The sequence below is a fragment of the Pterocles gutturalis genome, unplaced genomic scaffold, assembly GCF_000699245.1.
Source record: "Pterocles gutturalis isolate BGI_N339 unplaced genomic scaffold, ASM69924v1 scaffold15134, whole genome shotgun sequence".
Taxonomy (NCBI): domain Eukaryota; kingdom Metazoa; phylum Chordata; class Aves; order Pterocliformes; family Pteroclidae; genus Pterocles; species Pterocles gutturalis.
The window spans coordinates 21,271-34,046 of NW_010128469.1; the positions used below are offsets into that span (position 1 = coordinate 21,271).

The 12,776-nt window shown below is 42.2% G+C and overlaps 1 protein-coding gene across 1 annotated transcript in view; it reads left to right on the forward strand.

Annotated features, from left to right (window-relative positions):
- The window catches only part of FN1 (fibronectin 1), a gene marked incomplete at its 5' end in the record, with an annotated part of 53,538 nt that overhangs the window by 21,258 nt on the left and 19,504 nt on the right, over positions 1–12,776 (forward strand). The window contains 8 exons of the mRNA XM_010079639.1: positions 405–599; positions 2,013–2,285; positions 5,473–5,739; positions 7,280–7,374; positions 7,730–7,898; positions 8,182–8,268; positions 9,034–9,225; positions 11,546–11,818. Of these exons, the coding sequence (XP_010077941.1) occupies positions 405–599; positions 2,013–2,285; positions 5,473–5,739; positions 7,280–7,374; positions 7,730–7,898; positions 8,182–8,268; positions 9,034–9,225; positions 11,546–11,818 (1,551 nt within the window). The remainder of the gene's footprint in view (positions 1–404; positions 600–2,012; positions 2,286–5,472; positions 5,740–7,279; positions 7,375–7,729; positions 7,899–8,181; positions 8,269–9,033; positions 9,226–11,545; positions 11,819–12,776) is intronic.

The following is a 12,776-nucleotide window of genomic DNA, read 5'->3' on the forward strand; positions in this document are numbered from 1 at the left end:
AAGCACATGGGCCGTTTAGCATTTGCTTGGTTTCACTGTCTGAACCAAGCAATTCAGGAGGCTGGCTGCAAGACAATTCTTTCTGCACTTGTGTTAAATAAAAACAAGCCCCATGACCTTCTCTTTGTATGTGTCAGACCGTCCCATAACAAGCATGAGAACTCTATGGACCCTAAGCCCACATGTCAAAACTCAGAGATATTCTAATCCAGGTCAGATTATGCTTTGTAAGGCATTATGAGTGTGTGATCTGCAAATGGGATGTGAGCAAAAGCAAGCCACAGGTCCCACTGAAGTTCAGGACTCTTCTTATGAAAGCTCAGTGGGGAGATCAGTTTAGTTCTCATTCCTTGTGCTGGTTTACTGATTGTAGCTGCAGATTATATATACTTCTCTTGCTTTAGGCTACAGAATTATCTATACACCCTCTGTGGAAGGCAGCAGCACAGAGCTCAACCTGCCTGACACTGCAACCTCTGTAACACTCAGTGACTTAATGCCGGGTGTTCAGTACAACATCAGCATCTACGCAGTGGAGGAAAATCAGGAGAGTACTCCTGTCTTCATCCAACAGGAAACCACAGGCATCCCACGCACAGGTAATGGTCATGTTCTGGATATCAGTCACTGAGTTTTCTGTTAGTACATAGAGCCAAAAGACAATGCAGGCTCACATCGCTCTAGCAAAATGAATCTTTAAATAGTCTCAATTCTGGTTTTTGTCATTGTTGTTGTGGTTTTTAATTGTAAATGTCACTAGTATTGAAGTTCTGTACTGAAGTCGTACTCAGTTATGAATTGACACAGTCAAGACACCACTCTGCATTAATAGGGTTGTAATTCCTAGGGATCAGACTGCAGGCAGGTCAAAAGGTTGGGCTTGCATTGTGTCTGTGGAAAAGAGAGATCAGAGTTCCCTAAGTTGTCTTAAGGGGATTCTGCTAAGAGATTTTCTTAAGAACCTGGGAAATCATTTTACCTCAGTACTTGGCCTGCAGATGTTTAAGGTTGTGTACTCAGACACCACAACACCAGTCCAAATTGTTCACCTGACTTCTCCATTTCCTTTCCAGTCCTAACCATTATTTTCCATTGCAGTCAGTGGGGATGGGGGATTGTTCAGCATTGACTGATTTGCCAGAATAACACCATATGATGTAAAATTGAGGCATGCACAATTTAAAAAGTGATTGGTTTCAGGATTCTTCAAGTATGCAATTCGGCTGAATAGCCAAACCAAAAGACAGGATAGTGAAAGGATTTGGATCTGATGTGGTAGCAGTGGAATCTGGTGGTCCTGCATGTTGCAAGCATGTATTTGCAAATGGGAATTCACCAGGAATGAACTCATCTCAACGATTTTACGGTTTGGCTTGTGTATCTTCCAAAAATGTGCATTGGTTAACCTTAGGGCAGTATCAGTCCTAATCTGAAGAAACTTAATTTGAATGTAGGAATTCAAGGATGCAGTACTGTGGACCAGCACAGAGGGAACTGGATTTTGTCTTTGACTACAATAAGGCCAGATCAGCCCCTGTACTTGCTTAATTATAAAAGATGGATTTTAAGTTAATTATGATCATTCAGAACATGCCATGAGTTTTGAAAACCCTCTCTTTTAATTTTAAAAGGAGGTTGCTGTTTGGGGGGAGTGTTTTTTTTCCCCCCAAGCTTCTGGTTCTGCATATACTTGAAGTCCTGTAGCATATTACATCTGGCCTTTCAGTTCCTTCTGCAACAGCAAGATACCTTCTATGACTGAAGGCATGGAATACTTAAAGCTATGTAGTGACATTTTTAATTGTAGTCTGTTTGAATATTGTCTGGGAATGTGTGTATATGTGCTTACAGTAAGGTTACCATGACGTTTTTAATTTGGTAAATATTCTTGGGCTAGTCATTGTTCAATTAAAATTAACTTTTTTTTTTCTTCTTCCATGTAAACCTATAGCTTCTCCTGCCAACTGCTAAGGACTAAGGACTCTAACACTGTTCTGTTGCTCTGCTTTCAGATGAAGTTCCTTCACCCAAAGATCTGCAGTTTGTGGAGGTTTCTGATATCAAGATCACCATCATGTGGACCCCACCACAGAGCCAAGTGTCTGGCTATCGAGTGGAAGTGATCCCTGTCAATCGCCCTGGCCAGCATGGCCAGAGACTGCCTATCACCAGGAGCTCTTACGCTGAAGTTGTTGACCTGATCCCAGGAACAACCTATCTCTTTAAGATCTTTGCCCTGAGCCATGGCAGGGAGAGCAAACCTTTGACGGGAGAGCAAACCACCAGTAAGTGTCTTTCCTTCGTGCTTTTTTCAACCTTTTGAAGTGCATATTTCTCTGTCGCTTAGAGAAATATATAAACAGATCACTTAAAGTGCAACAGTTATAGCCCAGGAGGTATCCCATAACTAGGATGACAGGGCTGGGAATTCATTCACTCAAACAATGATCTCTTCAGCAGATTTATCCTCCTCCAGGGCTTTCCAATGGGAGTTTAACTCTCATGGCACGTTAAAACCATTTTGTATGGCTGGAATTCAACTTTTTTATTACTGACTGAGAATTGATGGGCCCTGCAGTTCTTTTACAGCACAGATTGCGGCCTGTGATTTTTTTTTTTTTTTTGAGGATACCTTAGGGCAGATTTCAGTGTGACTTAGGAGCCTTGCTAAGATTGCTCTGAAAATCCCTATCTCCTTTCTGACAGCTACATACCTATTTGGCTCCACTGCCAGCAGTAAGGGTTCTGCGTGCACATGTAAGGACAGGCCTTGTCATTAAAAGGACTGCATTTCAGCTTTGCCAGGTCAGGCCTGGCTTTCCACAGGCTGCCTCGCCACCCCAGAAATTTCACTGTCATCCCAGTGAAACACAGTAAACTGGCTTGCAGTGACCTCAATGGACTGTTGACAAGAACCGTGGGGAGCATATATTTTTTAGGAAGGGTTGTGGAGGATCTCTCGGAATCTGATTGCTAATGATCTAGTGGCAGTGCAACACATCACCCGTTTGAGGCAAGATGACAAGCAAAGTACACAGTCTGTCTGGCATTGCTTTTTGCGTTGCAGAAGTGCAGGGAAAAGAGGAGCAGTGGCTGGGCAAGATGTAGGTTTTCAAATGAAAGGGGAGAAGTGTGGCATGGGTTTGGGTGGTTATCTCAATTTTTGATCCAAGAGAAGTAGGTCAGACAGAATCTGGGACATGGTTCATTTAAACAGATCCTGCTCATTGGGCAACAGAAGGGTGACTTCACGTTTGTGGAGTTCTTTGACTGGGTCATATTTATTCAAAGGACCAAAATTCAGCTATACACATCTGCTGTTCTGACACTTTTCAGAAAATGAGAGGAACTTTTGAGAATCCAGCCCAACTCTTATGAAGATGAGAGGGAAGGAAAGGAAATGGGATAATCTGTGAATATAGCCATGCTGTTTGAGAAATACTATTTACTTACATCCATAAAGTTAGGAGCTATGAATAATGAATGCCTCTCTCTCTTACGTGTCCCTTGACTGTGCCAGGAGAATGGGATCCTTATGTTTGTTATTTGACATAGGTATCTGATTTGAGTGTAACAGCCGGTGTGAACACCTTCCCTCCTCTTTCAAGTGGGGCTTTCAAAAGCAAGGATGCAACTTAGATGTCTGAACTCTCTTGGAAGCATTTAGAACAAGAAGGACTCAGTTCCCAGTTAGATCTGTAATTTTTTGTGGTTATTTTGAGGAGCCATGGCTAGGTGTAGAGCACCTCTCAAAGTCCACAGACAGAGGTGTACCTCGGAACATAGACATTTGAGTCAAACAGCACAGGGCTGGTTACAAATGTCTGGAATCATTTTCCATAGGCTATGATCATCTGCTTAACTGCTTTGCCTAAACCACATTTCAGAAAGTATTCACATAAATTGCATCCTGTAATCGAAAGTCCTGGGAAACAGAAATCATTCAGAGTTCCCAAGGAAAACCCTGCAGCAAAAGTCTCTTCCCACGGTGTAAATGGGATTCTCTTTTTGGCCTTCCGTTAAAAAGCAATCTACAAATAAACTCTGAGTGTGTGTGTGTGGCTTTTTAATCTTCCCCTTTTTCCTTTAGTATGGGGAGAGGAAGTGATAAAAGCCTAATAGAGATGGCAAATTAAATTGTGCAGAAAGGAACTGACTGTAGGCTACAAATTGGAGGAAGATACAACCCTTGTCAGATAAGACTTGAACTAAGTACCAAGAAGTGATAAAGCTGAGTCTTAGCCTGTGGGTTGGAGATGGGCTTAAGGAGGATCACACTCATCCCTTGTCTTTTAGAACTATCTCCCTCATCTTTGGAAGCAGTGGAAGAAGGAAGTCCTCACTTCCTTTTCGCTCCCTGCTCAAAAAGGGAGAAAACAACTAGGGAGAAAACAAAAAGGGCAAAACCAGCTTCCCACTGAATCACTGGGAGAGTGATGAAAAAATTAATTTTTGTAACAGAAGTGTTATTTACTCAGGGGAGAAAAAGCATTTGCTGTCAAAAATGAGCATTGATGGAACCTCCTTTGCTGCTTTTAGTTTCAGCGTATGACTGGGGCCTAGAAAAGCTGGGGAAACTTGCCATGTAGATACTACAGACTTTGCTGCAGCCAGTGCTACCCTGCCTGCTGTGGGGCAAATTGCTTAAATATCTTCCCCCCTTGGAGCCAAAGGTAGTGAAGAAGCTGTGTTGCTTCAGCCACTTGTTTATGTAATTTTCTTGGGTATCAGTTTCAGGAGCTTCCCAGAAATAGTGATAAAAAGGGGAGGAAGCCTGATAAGAGCCATTGCATGAGTCCCGTGGGAGTGATGGGCATGCTTAGAATTGTTGTATAGTCAGTTCCCCAGTGTGATTATTTTTAAGTAGATCTAGGAACTTGATTTTTCCAGAAAGTCACTGACTGTTATTTATTTTTACATTGAAATGACAAAGGAGGGGTGTTTTGTTTTGGGAAGGGATTTTGAAAGGGCAGGGAGTAGGACTGGGCAAAGATTTAAAAGAATAAATCTTCTTTACAAAAAAGGGCTAAAGTTAGGTTTCTGTGCTTATGCTGACAAGTCTAAACTGAACTGATTTTTAAAAAATGCTCAGCATTCATGAGAAACTCTTGAAATTCCCGAGTGCTGTTGAGTTCATCCATCTCACCTCAGCCTTTAGCCTGACTTCCCCATGGGATGGCACATATGGCAGTGACACAAATAAGTGCAGCCCAGAATGCATGGGTCTGCCTGGCCCAGCATATTACCAGATGGCACTGAGGCATGGATATTTCACTTCTATTTCCATCTCTCTCTTGGTCCCCACCTTCTCTTTTCTCTGCTGTTGCACTCATGCCCTAAGTGAGAAATATAGGCTCAAGAACCTCATTGTACACCCATGCTTTTTGTATGGTAGTGGATGTGCTTTGGAAATAGGGGTGAAGTAGAGATTCAAGTGGAAAATTGATGCATGTTATGCTTTTTCTTCCCCAGAGCTTGATGCCCCCACCAACCTGAGATTTCTCAATACCACGGAGCATTCAGTGTTGGTGTTGTGGACACGGCCCCGTGCTGTGATCACAGGATACCGGCTGACTGCAGGTCCCACAAGAGGAGGTCAACCAAAGACATACAATGTGGGACCTTCTGCCACCAAGTACCTTCTCAGGAACTTGCAGCGTGGCACCGAGTATACTGTGTACCTTGTGGCAGTTAAAGACGACTTGCAAAGCGCTAGAGAGACTGGAGTCTTCACAACTTGTAAGCATAATAGGCACATATTCCTCTTCCTTAACGCCTTGGCCTTTCTTCAAAACTTGTGCTGAAAGTGGCTATTGTGAATTGGTTTACAGAAGAAGCCTTTTGAAGTAGTGTTCCAGCAGAACTGCAAATCATTCTTTCTGAATGTTTTGGCAGGAAAGAGAAAGCTATTTGCATCAAAAAGCTTTTAGTAAAATATATTTCAGCTTTTTGGTGATTAAAAACAAAAGGAAAAACTTACTACTGATCCTTGGTTTTTGTTTAACTGACTGAAAAAGAAATGTAGTTTTACTTGATCTTTCCAGTTGTTTGGTTTTGGCATGACAATCAGGGAAAGCAGACAGCTCCCTTAAAATGGGCAAGAAATAATTAGTCTGTCATTTGTATAAAGCTGAAGGCAGTCATTTCTCAAGCCCAACCATACCATCTAAGGCAGCTCAACTGCAGTTAGAGAAACTGACACAAACATTGCATTCTGTCCTCTTTTTTTTTTTTTTTTTTAACATTTCAGTCATCTGTACTTGTGCTGTTGGCTTGGAAGAAACATTAAGGAAATTCTGGGAGGAAAGGGAGTTCTGTAAGAACCCACACATACTTCTAGAAAGGACAAATACATTCGCTGTTTAAATGATGATGAAGCATCTAACAAAATTCTAAGCCATCCAAGCCCAGAACCACATCCTCTTTTCAAAAGTTTCTTTTAGAATGATGTGAAATTAAAATAAGGGTTCAGGCTTTTAATCAGAGAAACACTGTTGACATTGGCATGGTGCTTTTTGATGACAGACAGCCTTATCTAGAAATATTTCTCAGTTAGAATTTGATTGGATATCTCAGATGAATATTGCCTTCAAATTCTAACTTATCTGAATGAAACCAGTCTAGTTTAAGACTATAGATTAATAAACCAAATCTCCTCATTAGTAACAAAGTCAATTCAGATTAAACTCAGTGGAGTTATTTAAGCTGATTCTGGGGCATGCAAAGGGTTTTACTTCTGTGTGATGCTCCAGACAGATATCAATGAGACCACAGGTTCCTCAGATCGACTGTGAGCTCCCTGTCATTCTGGTGACTTCAAAAGTGTTGAAGATGTTGGTGAGAGATGAGGTGGTCCTAGCTGGGACAGCCACATGACAGAGTGTAGTGTTCTGCTGATTGAATGGCATATGGATGGGTGAAGGAAAGAAAAGCTGGTTTTTGAGGAACACATTAGATATCATGCCAAAACCAATATTCCCCTAGTTCTTGGGGTTGCATGCATGGAGGATTAATGAGGGCCACTTCAAGTTTTTTGTTTTCCTCAAGAACAACAAAAACACTGGCTATGATTAGACCACTTGCAGACTGTGTCTGTCAAGCCCAGCAGCAGGCAGAGATAATCTGTCAGATCCCTCCCAAATCACTGGATTTTCCAAAGTAATATAGTTCAGCATTTTATTATGTATCTCTTGCTATTTGGACTGCTAGAGGTCAGGTTTTCTAACTGTTCGGCACCATCGCAGCAGCTAGACTTCAACTCTCTGAATTCATTTCACAGATCAGCCTGTTGGCTCTGTTCCTCCTTTTAACACAGAAGTGACTGAGACTTCTATTGTCATCACCTGGACACCTGCCCCAAGGATTGGTTTCAAGGTAGGAGAAACTGAAGTCCTGTGTTTCTTTTTCCTCTTGCTTAATTGTGATAGGGAGGACAGAGTAAAGCTATTCACTGTGGACTGCAGTGAAGACAGCAGCACAAAGGAAAGAGGTGCAGAAGACATGCTGCTTACAGGGGGCAGGTCTAGGTCACAGGTCAGTGCGAGCATGTCCTCTGGGCTTCAGGTCAAGTTCATCAGTGAGACATCTAAAACACAAGTTACAGGATTAACAGTTGGCATGGAGCATACAGGCCCATGATACTTGTGTTGGATGATAAGCCATGATGCTGATAGGTACTTGGGGTAGGAGTGTTTGAAACTGAAAAGCAAACTTTGCTGCTTCTCCACAGCTGGGTGTGCGCCCAAGCCAAGGTGGAGAGGCTCCCCGGGAGGTCATCTCCGATTCTGGCAGCATTGTGATATCTGGCCTGACCCCTGGAGTGGAGTATACCTACAGCCTCACCGTCCTGATGGATGGCCAGGAAAGAGAGACTCCGATCGTCAGGAGAGTGACTACACGTATGACACATTTGCTTTTCCGCAATTATTCCTTCTTCCACTTGCTTGCCCTCTGCTCCGCAGATGAATGGCTGTCTTCTGGGAGTCAGTTCTAGACTTTCCCTCCTGTTGTGGTTTGGGAGGTGTTTTTCTTTTCGATACATGGGTGACAGTAGCCCTAGCTCATGCAATGCAGGGTCACAACTTTCTGAAGGGTGAGGATATAATCTGGGGAGGAGGGATGCTGAGGGAGTTAGCATGATTCTCAGTGCCATAAATGACCTATTTGTCTGAACACTTGTAGCATTGTCTCCACCAACCAACCTACGCCTGGAGCCCAATCCTGATACTGGAATTCTGGTAGTCTCTTGGGACAGAAGCACAACTCCAGGTAACTATGTGAACTCTATGCTAAAACGTCCTGTTGCACCAGAATGCTACCATTTGTTCTGTGGTGCTTTGCAGTTCATTAAGTTGACATTGATTGCTTGCTGTTGAGTCATTTAAGTAATTTAAGGAAGAATGTACATATTTCTAGACATATTCAAGGATATAATTCACAGTTAAGTATAGATTGCAATAGGACTTCATGTTTTACATTCCATGTAAAATGCTATTTTGGAGTATGAATGTATTTAAATATTTCAGCTGTTGTGGGGATTTGAAGGATTTGTTCAAATATCCCCAGTGGTTTAAAAAAAGTCCAAGGGAAGGAAAGTGAAATGGACCATAAAGATTTCTGACAGTGAAGAATGAGTTCATGTCATTAAGAGTAAGCATGGGATTTCTGAAAGTGTTCAACATGAACTTTTCTCCCCCAATAGCTGATGGGAGCTGTACAATTGACTTCATAAAACAAGGATTGAAAACTTTTAAAAACCCCACTCTCAGTCAGTAGATGTATCTTTTATTGGGATGTCATGAGATTTTCAGTTTGGTAGGGTCTCAAGGGGAACTGAAATCATGCTGCAAGAGTGGCATGGCTACCTCCTGTGAAGCTTGTTTTGGGGTGCTTGACAAAGCAATGTCTTGCCTGCTGGGCTCAGGGTGGCAAAATCACTTGTAAAATGTAGTGTTTGCTTCAGTTGTTTATACTGGGACCTGATGTAAATCAATACAGCATGAGTTACTGCATACTGGTATCTCTGTATTTCAGGCATCAGTGGGTACAGAGTGACCACTGCTCCTACCGATGGGCAGCAGGGCTCTACCTTGGAGGAGGTAGTAGGTGCAGATCAGACCACCTGCACCTTTGAAAACCTAAGCCCTGGTGTGGAGTACAACGTCAGCGTTTACTCAGTCAAGGATGACCAGGAGAGTATCCCCATCTCTGAAACCATCACACAAGGTAATGAAAGGATGAGCAGCAGTTTTAGCCACTTAAAGTCAAATTGCTGAGCCCAAGAGCTCTACATTGCAGAATACCCATTAGTCTGATGGTAGAGGGCTTAGACTTTGTATTTAGTCTCAAGAAGTGGAATAGCCGTGTGCCAGCACATGACAGAGCAGTTTTTGTATGCGTGTACTTCTCTGCATTGACAGCCTACACTGTCTGTCAACAAGGTGGTGGTAAAGAGATGGATCTGTTGAACCAGTACACTGAGCTGAAGAGCAACAGAGATTTAAGTCGGTCCTGCAGTGCCCTGGCACCTGGAGCACAGCTGGTAGCAATAGGAGTAGGTGAAGAGAAGTATGAGAAGGAAGTGAGCACAGGTAAATTTTGGCAGCAATAGTGGCAGAAGATCACTTCAGCACAATGGAGAAGAAAGCCAAGATTGAAAGGTGCATCACTGTAGCACTTCTGGGACACAAAGTGGTGTGTGCCACCTCACATGACATGCTGTGATGACTGCAGAAGCTACCTTTATAGCCACAGTAGCAAAATTAATATGCATTTCCTCAAATGGTTTCATATCATTTTCCTTTGTGAGGGCTTTGTTTGTTTGTTTTTTGTTTCTGCTCAGCCGTGAAATTATGCCAGCTACTGTGTTTGCTTGCTCTTGTAACACTGCTTTAAGATTTCCATGCCTCACTGAAGTGCTGTATGCTTCCTGGGGTGAACTAATACTGTGACACTGCATAATTCAAGCAGTAATAGCTTTAGCCCTTTACCTTCTACTGGTGGGGGAAAGCGAAGAATGTATGTCTCTGGCTTTCAGCACTCTTTAAAGGTGATATGGTACATGCATTCCATGTGGATAAACATTTAATTTACAGAAAACTGGCAGGTTTTTGCATCTATTCTGTAAAACAAATCTTTTCCTAGAAGGACATTAAAATATAGCATAACCACTATTATTAAAGCCAGGTTTTTGCAATATTACTGTCCAGTAATTCTTTTTCAAGCTAACTTGTAATGATCCAACAGAATGGATACTAAGCCCTGCATCTTTGACTCACCTACTGGTGTCTGATCCTGAGTGAGGAAGAGCATCCATTAGCTCCCACTGATTTCAGGATCAACCTGCTAAAGTTGCATAGTCAAATCTTGTGGCTTAAATCAATTCCAATCTATTGACTTGAGCAACTGAAGGTTTGGCCATTGTTGATGCATCTAACATGCCCCACTCCCTGCCCAATTCTGTTGGTCCTAACATGCAGGAAAAGAACAGCTTTACTAATAGGAATAATATCAGTAGGGGAAACAGTCACAGCTGTGCTTGTTTGCTGTACAGAAATTCAGGCAATATCTAGAATGTCATTACAGAGGATCCTTATTCAGTGTCTCAGTTCTGAGATTTTGAACAATTTAGCCAACAAATCAAGTCAGCCTCTTGGCGGTATCTTGTTCTGAGCATAATCTCTGAATATGGGGATATTGTCACTGTTACAGAATTCTTATAGTCTAAAGGTAATTTTTAATCAGTTGCCGTCTTTCCAATAAAGTGTTTATTGCTCACTGTTCTGTATCATCTGGTTTTGCACATATATTGCAGCAGTTAGTGGTAAGTAGAACTTGAGGAATTTTGGAACAGATCCTCAAGCTGTTACAGGGATTTGAGAACCTTTTTTCAAAATCCAGTGTAAATAGTTTGGATAGTGGATGATCCAGCCTGAAGCTTTGTGATGGTTCTCACTGGCTGCAGCTGTAGGCCAATGTAGCTCCTTCAGATGAGTTGATATTTTTATGATCCCAATTATAAAAGTTAGACCATTTGAACAAGACAAAAATTCTAGAGGGTAATCAACTATTATTTCAGAGTAGTTTTATTTATAAGTTAATAGACTTTGATCTCTTGTTTTCTACCTGCAATAAAAAGAAACTGGGTATGTTTTTTCTGTTTCTACTTTTGTCAGAAAATGATGGGTCCTTTATGGCTTCATTGCTCAAAGTAAATTTTTTGCCAGTTAAGTGCCTCTTGTAGGCCTTTCAGAAAATTGTTTGCCTAAAGTGGAAGTGCATTGCCTCAGGGAGGTGGCTGGAGTCTGCATTGAAGGGTACAATATAAAAAGAAAACAAAAACCACAACAAAAAACCCCTAAAAACCAAAAAAACCCAAACCACCAAAAAACCTCCTTTTCCCCCAAACCCCAAGAAAAATTCTGCATATCACCGCAATTGCTTCTAAAGTTCTGTCAATGTTAATAGTGATGAACACTGCTTTTTTCTCCCTTGTCTTTCTCTTGCTTCTGTCTTTGCCTTTCCCGTTTGCTCTTTAACTCATTAGAGGTGCCCCAACTCACTGACCTAAGCTTTGTTGACATAACTGACTCAAGCATCGGCCTGAGGTGGACCCCGTTAAATGCCTCCACCATTATTGGTTACCGCATCACAGTAGTTGCGGCAGGAGAAAGTGTCCCTATTTTTGAAGATTTTGTGGACTCCTCAGTAGGATACTACACAGTCACAGGCTTGGAGCCGGGCATTGATTACGACATCAGTGTAATCACACTCATTAATGGCGGAGAGAGCGCCCCTACCACTCTGACACAGCAAACGGGTGAATTTTGAAAACTTCTGTGTTTTTTGACATGGACGGTGTTTCATGCTGTCACTGGCTGTCGGGATAATGGGGCTTTGTCCAAAGAGGAATCGAGCCGCTCACAGAGGGGAAGCCAGACAGACTCAGCTTGCTCCTTTTTCTAAATGGCAGCTGGGGATGGATATGTGCTGCTCAGTTTTCTAATTTGAGGCATTTTAATACCTGTGTATGGCTGCAGACTTGTCAGACTCATTCACCTTCTGCTATTAAGATTTCCAAGATCCTGTTCAAATGAAAAGCCTTGAAACATGAGCTATATATTCACCAGACTTTAGACTGTGATTCTCCAAAATAAGGGTGCCAAAGGGTGGAGCAGTTAGCAGTCACCCTCCAGCCTTGATAGCTGTTTGAGCTTCCAGCAGTCTGTTCCGGTGGTGGCCCCACTCTTAAAAGGATGCAGATGAAACACCACTCCCTGAGTACATGCCATTGACAGCCATGCCACACCGTCAAGGGTCTCCATAGTGCATGAGCAGAAGGCGAGCTGAAAACTGGTTCTTGCATGAAATCCTGTTGTGTTTGAAAATCCTGAGGCTGTAAATCCTTCGACACAAGTAGAACTAGAGTCATAGGAAATTAGTGATATACCCTCTCCTCTCCTGTGTGTGCATGTACGAATTCTAGATGAGATTACTTTTCCAGCTGTAAGCTGCTGTATGGCAACTTTAAACCTTACTTGGCTCCACATCTGTAATACGAAATCCAGCTGCAAGAAGCATGTTACTGAAACTTGCTACTTTGTTTTCAAATTAACCCCACAGGGTATTTTTAAAGTATCAGGAATTGCCAAGAGGTTAAAGGAGCCTGACAGTAGTACAGACATATTTTTCTCTTAACTGTAGTAGAACCGAATGTAGTTTAGAAGTCTGTTTGCATGGGTCTGACACAGTAGTCTGTTATGCATGAGATACTTTCT